Consider the following 15167-nt stretch of genomic DNA (forward strand, 5'->3'; position numbering starts at 1 on the left):
GCCAAGCCTGGCTCCTGCTCTTGGCCAAGGGCGAGCACGGGGCCATCCTGCAAGGATTGGGGAAGGAAACCTGGTTTGTGAGATGTCCAGCCAAGCCTCCCACCAGAGCCCCTCAGGGACATGGGAGGGAGAGAGGAAAAACCTGCCAGGCAGAGCAGTTGTTACAGGAAAGGAAGGGCTGAAATAAAGGGTTTGTTTTCACAGCTAAGGGATGTTACCTAAGGAACATTGAGTGTGTCCAAAAATTATCTGGAAAAGGGCAGGGCCAGCAAAGTGGCCGTGTTTGGCACCAACACTGAGCTCTTTGGAGCCGCTGGGTTCACGTCCCTGAGCAGGGGACTGCAAGGCAGCCAAGGGAACTCAGGAAAAGGCAAGGAAAACACATAAAAACCAGTCCTAACACTGGTAGCCCAGTGATAGACTCTGACTGGTGCATCTCCTCCCAGAAAGGGAGCCTGGGGGTCGTGCTAAATGATGCTTCCCAAATTCCTGGAGCAGAGAAAGCAGAAAATTGAATGTTGGAAATGAGCAGGGAAGAAGCAGAGGATGAGAAGGGAAGCACTGGCTCTGTGTGAGCTGGTGATGTGCCCACGCTGAGGATGCTGCCTGCAGCTCTCCTCGCTTCCTCATCTCCAGAGGGATGTGGAAGAGGCTCAGAGAAGGGAAGCAGGGATGCCCCAAGCTCTGCAGGAGCCTCTGCACGAGGAATGGCACTGTGGCCAGGAGAAGGGATGAGGGAGAGGGGTGTGATGCAGATCTGCCCTGCCCTGGGAGGCGTGTGAGGGCAGGAGGGGGATTACTCACCAGCTCTGCCACTGCAGAGTACAGGCTCCAAATGAAACTACCTGGAGGGAAGTTTGGGACAAGGAAAAGGATGTGGTTCTTGGTGCAATGCGTAGTTAAAGCGTGGAGCTCCTCGCCACAGGATGTGACAGATGCAAAGCATTTAAACAGGAACTGGATGAATTCATGGAAGAAAAATCCTTTGGGTTATTAAAGACAAAGAGCCACCACCTCTTCCTTAAGGCTGGAGGTCTTGGGGGAGCTCAGGGGCTATTCTTGGGACAAGAACACTGCAAACATCTGCTGTGGGCCACAGCTAGAGCCAGAGTATGGGTGAGCTGTCACATGGCTCTCACGTGAGAGAGATGGAAGGATCTCATGTCCTGAGATGGAAGCAGAGATCAGGAGCTCCCTGGGAGCGTGGCACACCACTTCCTCACCCGGGGAATGCTGTCACCTGTCACACCCCAAGGCAGGTCCACCCTCGTGTCAACACTGAGCACTCCTTGCTTCCCTTCTGGACTGAGACATTTTTGGCTCTCTGCGGAGGGGAGGCAGGCCCCACATGTCTGAATTTTCTTGGGAAGTTTCAAAGTGAAAATTCTGCTCAAGTGATGGCAGGTGGGATCCCAGGCCTGGGAGTGTGGCTCCACCAGCCCAGGGAACATTGTTCAGTCACCACACACTGTGTGTCCCTCTGGAGGCAGGGTCACAGGACACCTTGGGACTGCCTCACTTCGGGGAGAGGAGATTGTGCCTGAGTCACACAAGATTTTGATCAGCTCCCTAGGTACCAGTGGGGTTTGTACTGGGCCAGCAGAACCCTAATGGGGGTGAGGCGTCCTTGCTGGGTGACATTTCTGTGCCAGGCAGCAGCCAGCACCTCTCAGCCCCACAGGAGCTGCTCAGGAAGGAGTGTGGGTATGAGAGCTCACACAGTGACAAATAATCCTGCCTGTATTTTCAGCCAGTCTCAGTCCAGGACAGTGACCAGCAGAGCTGTGCTCCCATCATGAAGCCAAATCTGCTCCCTCCAGCTCTGTCCCTGCCAGGACCTGCTCCCCTGAGCAGAGGACGATGCAGAGGGAGCCTGTGCTGTGTGTGCTGGAGCTGCAGTGGTGCAAGCAGGAGGGAGGTTCATCCTTGGCCGCTGCTGCTCCCAGATTTGCATTCTGGGTGTCCTTGGAGCACTTCTGCTGCTTCCCAGGGCTGTCCCTCTGATCAACACAAGCTGCCTTGTGCCACAGGGCCCCAGCCCAGCTGTCCCCACAGGGTCTCAGAGCCAGTTCTGGGGCTGAAGCTGGATGTCCCCGTCTGGTGGCCATGAGACCCCACAGAGCCACTCCTGGGGTGCCTTAGTGAGGGCTGGAGTGCCCAACGTGGACAAGACTGCAAAGCCTGGCCCTGCTCTGTGCTGAGCTGCTGATCATTAGTGCTGAAACTCGCTGAGGGCCCATCAGTGAAGGAGCGCTTGGCAGAGCTCGTTCCCAAGTGCATCCAGGCGGGACAGCTCGTTCCCTCTTCACCTGCTTGTTCTGCTCCTCAGGCCCTGAAGTGGGACCCACACGTCCTGGCTGCTGCTCCAGAGGGGTGCTGGGGCAGGGCCTTGTGCATCAAGGGCTTGATTGATTCATTAGTGATATTTCCAGTGCTGGGCTGACAATAACATGTGATGAGCCTTTCCCCTTATCTGGCACTTTCCACCCTGTGCTCTTCCCAAACGCAAATGAACCGGAGCTCGTGATGATCTTTGGAGGAGGGGAGAGAAAAAAATTCAGGCATAATCAAACAGCATCTCTCAGCCCATTGTTGGGCTTTTTTTAATCTCAGCAAGCATCAGCTTTTGAACGACCTGAAAAGCTCATCCATTGAGTAGAGAAGATGTTTGGGCAGGAAGGAACTTGCTTTAAAAAAAAATTGGAAGGGTCTGTAATGTCCTGACAAGGGGAGCCCAGCCTCTGCTCCAGCTCCGTGTAATTTCTCCCCTGATGTGTAAAGAGATCCAGAGCACCCCAAAAAGGTGATGGTGCCACTGGGACAGACTGTGCTTAGCTGGCTCCTGCCACTGGGGAGCAGCAATGTCCAGCCAGATCCTGCACTGGGACCAGCAGCAGACACTGCACCAGCTGCTTTTGTTCCTCTTATCCTCCCTGGCACCCTAAACCACAGCACAGGACATGTATAAAAGTTCCCTAATATGTTCAAGAAATAGCACTTAGGAGGATGATTTACTCCCAGGTGTATCAGCTGTCTTCCAGCACCTGAATTATTTTGTGTTAGAGCAGACTCACCTCAGTGATTTGAACCTGTCTGATTTAAGCAGCCACAGAGGAAATGTGCCTTGGCTGCCAAACACCAGAACTCTGCACACCAGCAGGGTAATTAATTCAAAAGCACCAGAGAAGCTGCTGCTGAACACTTCTCCACAGCACTTGACATGCAGTGAATCAGCTGTGCTGCCATTTACATCTTTTTGGGCCCATGACTTCTTCAGGCTCTCTTTCCTCACCTCCCAGTGCATCCTCTCAAGCACTCAAAGCAATTTCAACCCTGGCATCACTGGGAAGTTTGGGCCTCAGCTCCACACTGTCTGCAGGAAAGTCTTCAAAGGAACAATTTCATTGGTGGAGTTTCAGCTGTGCACTAACAACATTCCTGTGAATCATCCAAGTTACTTGAAAATCCCCCTTTTCCTCCAGTACTTAAAAAAAAAACCAACAAAAAAACCACAAAAAAACCCTCTCTCCAAACAGCCAAGAATGTCCCAGACTGTAGAATTCCCCTCTAACTTCTTACAGGCTTGTAAGTGGCACTGCTGGCTCCTGGACACCTCCCTGGACACAGACCTTCGGTTCAACCCAAGCACTGCAAGAATGAGATTTGTGCCACCGTCCCCACCTGCTCCTGCTCTGTCCCATCCCATGTCCCACCTCCAGGGCCTGCCATGTCCTTTCCCTGCTGGAGGATGAGCAAGGCACAATGGCTGTGGGTGCTGGGATCTGTCTGGAGACATCATGAGGTCAAGTTTGGCATTAGTGGGGGAGTCTTGTCGCAGCCTTGTCCAGGCTGTTCTCTCCTGCAGCAGTGCCGGAGATGAAATCCCATGATTTCATGGCTGCTCACATCCCTGCTGAGGCAAAAAGGCATCGCCTGTGCTGGCTGTAACTACAGGGGCTGACAACTTTCTGAGGGTTGCATGCAAACACTTCAAGCAGATGCCCTTGCCAAGAATAATGGTGCCTCTTGCCTCGTGCCAGCACTGGCATTGAAGCTCTGCACTGAGATCCAGCCTGGCAAAGGCTGCCAGTGTCAGACTGTTCCGGAAAAATGGAGTTATTTTCAACCTGGAGCAGTTCCCTGGGCTGGCTCCCCACAGCCCTGTGCCAGAGCAGGGGAGGGAGCCCCAGGAGGGCAGGGACAAGTGGCTCTGGCAGGGGTGGCCAGCAGCACCCCTTTGGGTGCCCTTGGCGTGGGTGGGTGCCGGGCAGGACACTGCCCATGGAATGTGGAGGGACTGGATCCCTCCAGCCACACTGCAATGTCCTGGCGAGCCCCACGTCACCCTGCTCTGCAAGAGCCACCCGAGGGACAGGAGGGTTTGGCCAGAGGGGTGGCAAAGCCACCTGTCCTTGGGCAGGAGTGTCCCAAGACGAGCTGCCTCACACAGGGTCCCAGAGCAAGCCTGGTTTGGTTCCTGCTGGCACAAGCTGCTCCTCTCCAGCCGTTTTCCCAAACACCATAAGCTCTGCTAAAAATAGCTGGATGGAGGGTGAGCTGAGGGCAGCTCAGAGATGAAGGCAGGGATTGGGAGGGAGGGCAGAGGTCCCTGTGAGAAGGACACGCTGCTGGTGTGAGGTGTGGGCAGATGGCAGAGCAGAGAGGGTGTCCCAGACCAGGACTGGGACTGCACACCTGTGAGCATCCCTCAGTTGTGCCAGAAGCTCACTTGCCCCTCCTGGCAAAGAGCAAAGGGATTCTGACGTGATTTTGGAGCCCAGGACTCAGTGACACCCATTGACGGTGTTTTGGTTCCGTCAGCATCTGGGTTTTGCTCACTTAGAGGGAAAATGGGGTAAAATTGCCTTGGGTCCTCCATCTTTTTGAGACAATAAACACTTCAGAGCGCAGATCAGAGCTCGGGCTGAAGATGAGGGCTGCTCACACTGGAGGCTTGTCATGCAGCAGGACTTCTGGCCTGCCTTTTGGAAAGGGAAGAGAGAGGGTTTATTCCTTTCACTCTCTCATGTGATGCAGATACAAAGATGATTTCATTGTCTCAGTGGCCCTGAAAGATGTGAAAAATAATAATGGACAGGAGGTTGACATCCTTCAGGTTTCCAGCTGACACCTCCTGTTGTTCTGCCATGTCACTGCCAACCTGGGACAACTCTTGCACTGTCCCCTGGAGCTCCATCACAGTCCCCAGCCTGGCAGAACATTAACCCAGAGAAAGCATCAGGAGAAACCATTTGGAAAATTTTCTGTAGGTTCGGAGAGCTGAGCTGACCATGGAGGGTCTGCTGACCTGCCAGAGCTCAGCAGTGAGAGGGGAGAGTAGGAAGGAAGGAGGATGAAGAAGAGAGACCACCCTGTGTATGAGCAGCAGTGAAACCTTGGGTCAACTCAGCCTGAAACTCCCCTCCAAACTGAGATTTTCAGAGCTATTTAATTGGAATTTTAAATCCAATTTCTGGACATGGAGATATCCCCTGGACCCAGAGCTGTTCCCTGGACAAGGAGCTATCACCCAGACACAGAGCTGTCCCCAGGACCCAGAGCTGTCCCCAGGGCACAGAGCTGTCCCCTGGACACAGAGCTGTCCCCAGGGCACAGAGCTGTCCCCAGGACCCAGAGCTGTCCCCAGGGCACAGAGCTGTCCCCTGGACACAGAGCTGTCCCCAGGGCACAGAGCTGTCCCCTGGACACAGAGCTGTCCCCAGGGCACAGAGCTGTCCCCAGGGCACAGAGCTGTCCCCTGGACACAGAGCTGTCCCCAGGGCACAGAGCTGTCCCCTGGACACAGAGCTGTCCCCAGGGCACAGAGCTGTCCCCAGGACCCAGAGCTGTCCCCAGAGCACAGAGCTGTCCCCAGGACCCAGAGCTGTCCCCAGGGCACAGAGCTGTCCCCTGGACACAGAGCTGTCCCCAGGGCACAGAGCTGTCCCCTGGACACAGAGCTGTCCCCAGGGCACAGAGCTGTCCCCTGGACACAGAGCTGTCCCCAGCAGGCAGGAGGTGGCAGCATTGCCTAGCCCAGCAGATCCTGCTCTCCTGCATAGCCAGGCACGGGGCTCTTTCCTGGGCCAGGAGCTCCAGACCTGTTTTTCCAGCTCCTCCAAGGATACGTGACTCCAGCCAAACGCCTCCTAACTGCTCAGATCCCATCCAGAGCAACCATTAAACGCAACCCCAAAGGGCGACGGAGGCACATCAGCCCTGAGCTGTCTGCAAATCACGGGGGGCACCTGAGGACACGGGGCTCTGCTTTCAGGAATGGGTGTGATGTTCAAAGATACCTCATTTGCCCTTGAAGCTCCAGCCCCCTGAAGGAGTGTGTGATGCATCCCAGATCCCCCACACGAGATCCACAATCCCTGTGAGTGACAAGAGTGCGGATATTCTTGCCTGCACAAATGCTCCCTGACAGAGCCGAGGTGGGAATGAGTTGGAGGCCAGCTCGTTCTCGGAGCATCGTTTTCCTTCTGGTGCATCTGGCTGATTTTGAGTCATTTGCATTTCAATTTTTTCATCAGAGATAGCTGTAGTAAAACCTTGGATTTAAGCTCCCTGAAACACAAGGGGAACTTGGAAATGGCATTTGCCATGCAGGGCATTGCTGAGTGCCAATCTTCCCTCTCCAATCCTCTCGGTCTCTCACTGTGGAGTCATCTGGAGCTCACTGAGTCCACCACAGGAAGAAACTCAGGAAAATCACAGATTTCCCTTCCTGCCTCACAGCCAGATGGACACAAGCCAGGGCTCTTTTGCACTTGTGCAGGCAGAAAGTGTTTTTACCAAGCTAGAAAGCAACATGGTGAGTTCAAGGAGAGCTTCTTCCACTGTGTGGATGCTGTTGTTTGAGAGAATTCCTCCACCTTCGTATCCTACTGATATGTCCTAACCTGGACCTCTCAATCTCACTTTTCTCCAAAGCAATCAGCTATTAAAAAAAATAACCACACGTAGACAGGTCTTAAAATCCATATCTTTATTATTTCCATGGCTTTGGGTGCACCAGGCAAGCTGAGAAGCCGTTTCTGCCTGCCTGCCTTCAAAGCAGACACCCTGAGTAGGCTTTCCTTCTACTTCCATCAGCTACATTACTGGAGGAGCTTTCTCCCTCCTGCAGACTGAATCATTTCCCAAATGTAGCCTTGCACGGCAGAAGACGCCGCTGTGACAGGGAGTGATGATGAGTCACCGGGAATTCACAGTTTGGTGTTCCTGCAAAGGGAAAACTCACAGCGCAGGAGATTTCACTTCTGACAGGCAGCAAGGAACAGCCCCTGGAGCACGAGCTGCTGGGTCAGGGTGACCCTGGCCAGGAGGGAGCCGGCTGTAGGAGCCACGTGAAGATGGAGAGGGCAGGGACAAGGGATGTGGCTGTGACGGGTGGTTCTGCTGGCGGTGTCCTTGTCAGGGGGTCACGGGCTGCTCCTGGATCCTCACCTGGTGTGACCACCCAGGACCTGCAGGCCCAGGGCGAGGGGCTGAGGGGGAATTGCGGTGCAGGGAAGGGAGATGGAGCCCAGTGTGTGTGCTCTGGAGCATGGACAGCTCGGGCCCGTGATCCCCCCGGGCTGGGGACAGGAGGTTGTGGATTTCAGAGAATCGTACATTTGTTTGGACCTCTGGAGATGGTCCAGTCCTGGCATAGGGGACATGGGAATGTGTCCAGGTGGGTTTGGGATGTCTCCAGAGGCTCCACAACACCCCTGGGCAGCTGTTCCAGGGCTTTGCCACAGTCATGGAAAGAATCAAAACATGCCAGGATCCTTGGGGTTGGAAAAGATCTCCCAGATCATTGAGTCCAACCTGTGACCCATCCCCACCTTGTGACCCAGACCAAAGCACTGAGTGCCCCATCCAGCCTTTCCTTAATCACCTCCACGGAACGAAGTTGTTGTGCATTTATTTATTTACCCACAACCCAGCCCGGTAACGCACACACAGGATGGGGGCTGGGCTTTGAGAAGAGCCTGGGAACAGCATCATATGTGGGGTGGCATCTCAGTGGTGGCTGATCCAGCTCGCTGTCGCGGTCCCCCCGGTGTCTCGGGGCCCAGAGCTGTGTGGGCAGCGCGGGCACCGCGAAGAAGCCCCCGCCAGCCCCCGACCCCCGCCCGCTGCCGCCGCCTGCCCCTTTAAGAGCGAGTGAGGGCGCGTCCGCTCTCCCCGCCCTCTTCCGCCCGGACTGGCGGAATGGCGCTGTACGCATGCGCGTTCCAGCGGAGCACCCAATCACCGCCCCCGGCCGGGGGGCGGGGCGCCGATCGAGGGCGGTGATTGGTGCAGCGCCGCAAGGGGGGCGTGGTTTTCTCGGCAGCGCCCCGCCCCGCTCCCCGCGCGCCCCGCGCGGTGAAGGAGCGGCGGGCGCGCGCCGGGGGCATTTTGTGTCGGCGGCGGCGGCCCAGGCACAAGATGGCGGCGGCGGCCGAGTGAGCGGCCGGCGCCCGCCGCGACCCCGCGAGTCCCCCCCCCCTTCCCCTCTCTGCTCTCACAAGCACCTCGGGGGTCGCTTCTCCTGTTTCCGGAGCGCGCCGAGAGCCGGGGAGCGGCGCAGAGCCGCGCACGGGGGGCGCCCGCCCGAGGGCCCCGGCTGGAGCTGAGCGCGGGGATCGTTCTTGGCTGCGCCGCTCTCCCCCCTCCAGCCCCTTTCCCCTTCTCGGGGGCGGCCGTAGAGCCCTCGTTGTCCCGCCGAGCCGGCCGGGAGGGCCCGAGAGCCGCCCCTCGCCATGGCGAGCAGCAGCGGTTCCAAGGCCGAGTTCATTGTCGGAGGCAAATACAAGCTGGTGCGGAAGATCGGGTCGGGCTCCTTCGGGGACATCTATTTGGCGATCAACATCACCAACGGGGAGGTAAGGGCCGCTCGCATTCCCCCCTCTGCTCCCCGGGGGGAGCCGGGCACCAGCCATCGCCACTCCGAGCCCCACCTGCCCCCGGCTGTGCTCTCCGTGTCCCCGGGGTGGGCTCTTCCTTCCCCCCCAGGCTCTTCCTTTCCTGCTCTTTCCCCTCTACGAGAGGTTTCATTCCTCTTTTTCCCCCTTCCCCACCGAGGGGCTTCCTCGCTGGCCCTTCCACAGCAGAGCCCTGCGGTCGTGGCTCCCCCACCTAGCACTTGGGAGAGGAGAAAAGAGGCGAAAACCATTGTGGGAAAAGATATTTAAACATATTTGTGTTTTGTGAGCGGCCAAAGTCGTCGTCCCTCGCCCGCCATTCATCTCCTCCTCTGCCTCAGCTGGGGAACACTTTGTATCTCGTTTCATCAACAGTAATAGAAACAAAGAAGATCCCCCTGTTTTTCCAGCTTTTCCTTTGGGTATTTTTTTTTTTCTTTTCTTCCTCCCCCTCACGGCTATGAGCTGTAAAGAAGAAACACCCACGTATGTTCTTCCTCACTTAAGTGGTTCTGAAGACTCCACATCTCTAGCTCAAATGCATGACCCGGGATGGATATTTATGTACAAATCACCGCGATGTGGATTTTATTGGAAGATACGGGAAAAAAAAAAAAAAAATTAAAAAAAAAAGCGACACGTCGAGCTGGGAAGTAAATAAATATATACCCGAAAGCTTTTGCATCAGGGGTGTGTGGGGGATGTGGAAGTGCTGTGCCCCTTAAACCTCGGTGCTTGGTGGACGCTGTGCCCTGACTCGTTGTTCCCTCTCCCTGCAGGAAGTTGCTGTGAAGTTGGAGTCTCAGAAGGCTCGGCACCCCCAGCTGCTCTATGAAAGCAAACTGTACAAGATCCTGCAGGGAGGAGTTGGCATCCCACATATACGGTAGGAATCAGCCCTGCGTGCCAGTGGCGTTTCTGTATGGCTGGCAGGACTTCTTTTTTGTCACGCTTATTACTGTATATTGGCAGTTGATTTATACATGTTAGTGTGAGGCAGGGCACTACCGTGAAAAGAAATTTATCCGTGCAGGATTTGGGCTGCTAAGGGGGGAAATGCTCCATTCCAGGCTGTGCAACTCGCTGGGTTCCTCTGGCAGGCATGCTGTCTTTATAGAGAGCGAGACACCCAGCGAGAAATTCTTGTGGCCATTAGAACAAAGTGTGAGGATGAGGAGGCTGTTTCTCTGAGAGTTGGGAGCCGGCCCTGGAAATGGCTGCTTTCTTTTGTTGCCTCTCTCTCTCTCTCTCTCTCTTTTTTTTTTTTTTTTTTTTTTTTTTTTTTCAACATGTCTTCCTGCTCCGCTCAGAAAATGGCGGCTGGACGTGATTAACCCTCCCCCTTCTCCTGGTGGGACAAGGGACGTGCTCGGGCTTGTGCCTTTTTCCTTTCATAGTTAAGAGCCGCCAGGCTTGAGACTGCGGAGAACCTGGAGCAGGAATGAAATGGCAGCAGCTCCTTTCTGCTGCCCGCAACAGATGCGTCACCAGGCTTTCAGTACGGGATGAATCCCTCCCAATTCCTCATTATGCGGCTCCTTGCTTCATATTCCAACTGAAACTTTCGGCAGGGTTTCAGAATTTCTTGATCTGGAAGAAAATCGCTGGTGCAGGACTTCTGGAGAGGTTATTTCCTCATGGGATTATCCAGTGTTACCCTGGGGTAGTGCCCAGCTCTGGAATCTGGGCATCAAAGAGTTACATGAAACTTCAGTTTCCTCCAGCAAGACTTTTTACACGTTGTTCCTTTTTTTGAAACTTTGTTAATAATTGTTTTAAAAGTTAATATATTTTTTTCCTTGCTACAATGGCATAAAGGATTTTTGTTCCTTGAGCTGCACAAACTCTTGTCAGTTTAGGTTCTGTGTCAAACTATGGATTCCATTGAATTTAACCCTTCCTGACTTTGTACAGGCTCAATACTGACATTTAGGGTCTGTGTTAAAGTTCTCATGATGACCTGGCCAAGATTCTGTATTAATTTGGACAAAGCCAAGTATAAATCTGCATTTCTGAGGTTAATAGCTCCCTCCTCCCTCCCCTCAAACACAACTGGCTCTGATCCTGAATGTGAGCTGGAGGAGACAGTGTTCTGGCCATCTGTCCTCATTCACTCCAGCCTTTTGCAGGGATACAATCAACATACCTGAATTAAATACTTGCAGCTTCAACAGAGTTGCTGCTGTGCAAACAGATGCAGTCTTTCTTTGAGAATAGTTTCCTTCTTTTCTCAAATGTGGCTGCCTTTATTTCACAACTGAAGCAATAGGAGTTGCATTTTGGAAAGCTTTCATGGTATCGTTGCATGCTAAAACAGGGATAACTGGGAAAACAGCCAGAGCAAGCAGATATCAGGTGTTTCATCACAGAACTGGAAAAGCAGGCATTCTTGAACTACTTTTTTGAAAAGTAAATGAGTGAGTGGTGCTATAATGAGGCCCAAGTCGCAAATTTTTGTCTGTTCCACTGAGATACTGTTTAATTTCTTGTATTTGGTTAAAATGCCCTGGGAGATACTGATGATAACCTTGCATGTTGACAAACCTGCCTCTAGCTTCAACTACAACTTTCCTCTGTATTTGATGTTCTTATACCCCCTAAAAATATACAAGGTTATAAAAAATTGAGAATAGACAAATGAGGCAATGCTCAGCACATTCACAGACTCACTGTGCTAAAGGTGTGTGATTGTTGGATAATGTCAGTCAGTCTTTTCAGGTTCTCAAAATGTTCATCTTTTTAGTATTTTTCTAGAAAAGTGTCCTTTTGGAAATACTCTTTCTAGAGGCAGCATTAATTGTAAATCTATTTTTATGTGCCAGATGCTCCTTGAGAGGTTTCTCTGATATTGGTTTGATGATGCTTGAGAAAATCTAAACCAGCATTCTTAGGTTTATTTTCTTTTAAGAGGAAGCTAAGTAGGGAACCAGCACAGTTCTTGTGACAAATATTGAAATGTTCTGTGTTTAGTAGAAGCAGAATCCATGGTGCTCTGAATCCAAGTCAATACTTAGGTCACTTTGCGTGTGTCATTGATAATCCATGTGCCACCATTGTGTTATAATAATATGCTGTCACATTGGAATAAGCTGTTCCTGGCTCAGTGTATTCACAAGGATGAATCAAGCTGAAAGAAAGTCAATACATTTGGTAAAATTTCTGTAATGTGACACCTTTAAACAACAGCAGCACAAGAATTTGATAGGAAGTGAAGGAATCATGCCAAGATTTCCCCATTGCCATGCTTTATAAAACTCAGTCCACATCTTGGACACATCAACACGAAAATTTGTGTTCCTCATTAGGAGTGAGGCACTTTTCCTCTATTTTTCACCTACTTAAGTGATGCACTGGCCAAGATCAACTTCCTGGAAGTTGCATGATGTGACTTTGCCTCACTCAAGTGGTCTCTGCTGTGGCTCTGTGACTCAGAGCTGAGATAATAAATGAGGTCTGGATTGCTCATTCATTGGGACTCCTGTCTAAAGCTGAGTTCTGCCTTTAGATGTGATTGCAATTTAGGATTACAGGAACACATATCTAGAGGGTCACTGGAGTTATCTAGAACCAAGAAATTCTTCTTACAGCCTTAAAGGTTAATTTGAGGGACTTTCTGCTCATTGCAAGAAACTAATGAGCAAAATGTCAGTTTTGAGGTTAAGAGTTTAATGTTTCTGTGGGGTCAGCAGTGAGCCTTCACCTGTTGTGGAGGTTGAACAAGGGGCCTTGGTGCTCGATTCTGCTGAAATAGAACATGTAGTTTGCACAGAAAATAGCAAAAAATGAGATTGGTGTGAATTAATTGGAAATTTTATCTTCTGGATATTCTTAACCTTTTTAGATCTTTAAATTTGCTGCTTATTGTTTCCTGGAAGAGCAGCAAAGTTTCTGAAATTAAGCCAAAAGTTTCACAAAACCTTCATTAATACTAAAAAAAAAATTTTTAAGCTGTGTTTTATTCTTGATGTCCAAATTTTGCTTAATAATTACCTTATTTTTTTTCCTAAAAGGCTGTTGAACCAAGCTTAACATTGTGACAGTCTGCTGTGCCTTTAGGACACAATGGCCAGGCCCCAGCATTCTGCTGGGCTTATTCTCATTGTTCCCTCTCATCAGCTGCCCTTTGCTTTTTTTCCTTTCTTTTTCAGTGACAAAGCATTTTGAGCTGTAATCTCGTTAACTGGGCACTGATCCTATTAGTTGGGGCTATCCACCTTTATTCCCCAATTCCTGGTGCTGCCTTGGAGGGATGCAGCAGAGTGTGTTTGATTTTTTGGGTGTTTGTCCACAGTGTCACTCTGATAAAGCTTTATTTACAAAAGCAATTATTCAAATTACCTGGGACAGCCACTCTTCATTTTTTTGCCATTTATGGTGTTCATCAACTATTGGTTGTATCCTTGGTGAAGATCAGCTATTTGTAAGTTTAAAAACAAAAAGTTACTGACTTAGTGTTTTGGGTTTTTTTGGTGTTTTGTTTTTTTTTTTTTGCAAAGTTTTCTTGCAAACTGAATAAATCATTCTGTACATTTCTGCATTTTTCAATGCAGTACTTGCAAATAATTTGGTATTGAGATATTCTCTATCCAGTATAGTTTTCTGGAAAAGACAATAAAATTATCTACAGTATTTGTGCTTCTGTTTTATTACTGCCATGTTATGTTGCTGGATAATTATTAACAACAGAATCTGCCCTTATACATCTTCATTAAATGTTACCTGTAATGGAAAAATGTGGTCAAGGTTGGTAATCTTGAGTTATCACAGTTTGCCTTAAGCACTTGAAACATTGATATTTTTTTTTTTAAGCAGTGCTTAAAAAGCTGTAAACACACCTCTCAAACACCTTCATTTTTAACTGTTTTCTCAGTAACTTCCTGCAGCATAAAACCCCCAACCAACCACCAAAAACACCCTAAACCACCATGAGAAAAGCAGAAAAACACTCATAAAAGCCCACAAGAAGCCCCACTCCCCCTGAAAAAAAAAGTTTCTATCAATAAATCTCACTGTTAATTAACTTTGTTATTAGTTAATCTGCATATTGAAGGGTAGAGCCATCTGATAGGTAACCTAAAGCCTCTTCTTGTGCCTCTAAATAAAATGGAAGATAATATTTTCAAATAATACCTATGGTTTCCTTATTAAAAAAATAAATATATTTAAATAAAATTGATTTCCTGGTTTCTACCAATCTAAACTCTTGTGTAAATTGGTCTTTGTGGACTCTATCAAAGCATCCAAGAGAGACCACAGTTTGAATTTTCTTCTCCCTGCCTTAACTCAGTTTTTGGAGTTTGAGGTCAGTGTTACTCTTGTTTGAAGCCTATGAGCAGAGATAATATTAAAATACCCATTTCCTCAGTGATGTTTGCTGTCCTCACTGTTGATTAATGGTTCACCTTCTCACTAAACTGCAACTCCTGACTTTTGCAGGGGAAACTCAACTCCTGCCTTCCTCCCAGGTGTTAATGAGGTTTATTAAACAGCTCAGCAGAACAGGGAATCAGCTGCGTGTTTGCAACATCACCCTGGGCAGATGAAAACACCTCCTTGCCGAGGGGATGAGTTGTGCTGGCATTCTTGGTGTATTGCTCTCAGAACTGTACAAAAAGTGATCCAGAATTTTATTTATAGAGTGGAGCCAACTCCATAGCGTAGGGTGTTCATGGCTGTTTCTTTATTTAGTACTTGGGTGGCCTAATTCATGCTCTCCATGGCAACTAACGTTAGGTGACATCTGCTAAATATTGCACTTCAGGATTTCAGTCATGCCATATTATGTGAAGTTCATTTATATTACTCTTAGCTGGCTAACAGTTAAGTGCTTTTCCAGTTTCAGGGGAGATAAAGCAGAAATATAAAATATGTGTCAATTAGAAATGAATCTGTAATAATCACCTTTCTCTTACGTGTTGCTTCAGTGTGTGTAAGACTCAGTGCATTTGTACAGGCATAATTCACTTTCCAGTTTGTCTGCACTGTCATTGTTTGTCTGGAGAGGTCTGTGCTGAGAACGTGGGAGCAGAAGGGTCTGAATCAGTCAGGTGCAACATCACAACTTTCTAGGCCAGCAGGGCAGTGCTCATGATTGTTTTGTTGGGCAGAGAGGGCCAGAGAGCTTCTGTGCCTAAAGATAATGCTTGCACCCACAGGCACTCAACTGCCAGTTATTTTTTCCCCTCATTTTTGTTAATAACCTTTCCCCATCCTCCTGTAGCTATAACAAATAATTGCATGCTTGAGCTGTTTGAGGAAATGATTGCA

The 15167-nt window shown here is 50.2% G+C and overlaps 1 protein-coding gene across 3 annotated transcripts in view; it reads left to right on the top strand.

Annotated features, from left to right (window-relative positions):
- The first annotated feature begins 8456 nt into the window (after positions 1-8456).
- The window catches only part of CSNK1A1 (casein kinase 1 alpha 1), a 32150-nt gene continuing 25439 nt past the window's right edge, over positions 8457-15167 (top strand). For 2 of the 3 annotated variants that reach the window (XM_005523685.2, XM_014253102.2), the window contains exons 1-2: positions 8457-8861; positions 9680-9786. In XM_005523685.2, the coding sequence (XP_005523742.1) occupies positions 8739-8861; positions 9680-9786 (230 nt within the window). In that variant the 5' untranslated portion in view covers positions 8457-8738. The remainder of the gene's footprint in view (positions 8862-9679; positions 9787-15167) is intronic. The other variant, XM_005523687.3, reaches the window with a different exon arrangement.

Source organism: Pseudopodoces humilis, chromosome 17 (assembly GCF_049639895.1).
Source record: "Pseudopodoces humilis isolate 2021_Gansu_Grassland_sample_001 chromosome 17, ASM4963989v1, whole genome shotgun sequence".
Classification (NCBI taxonomy): Eukaryota; Metazoa; Chordata; class Aves; order Passeriformes; family Paridae; genus Pseudopodoces; species Pseudopodoces humilis.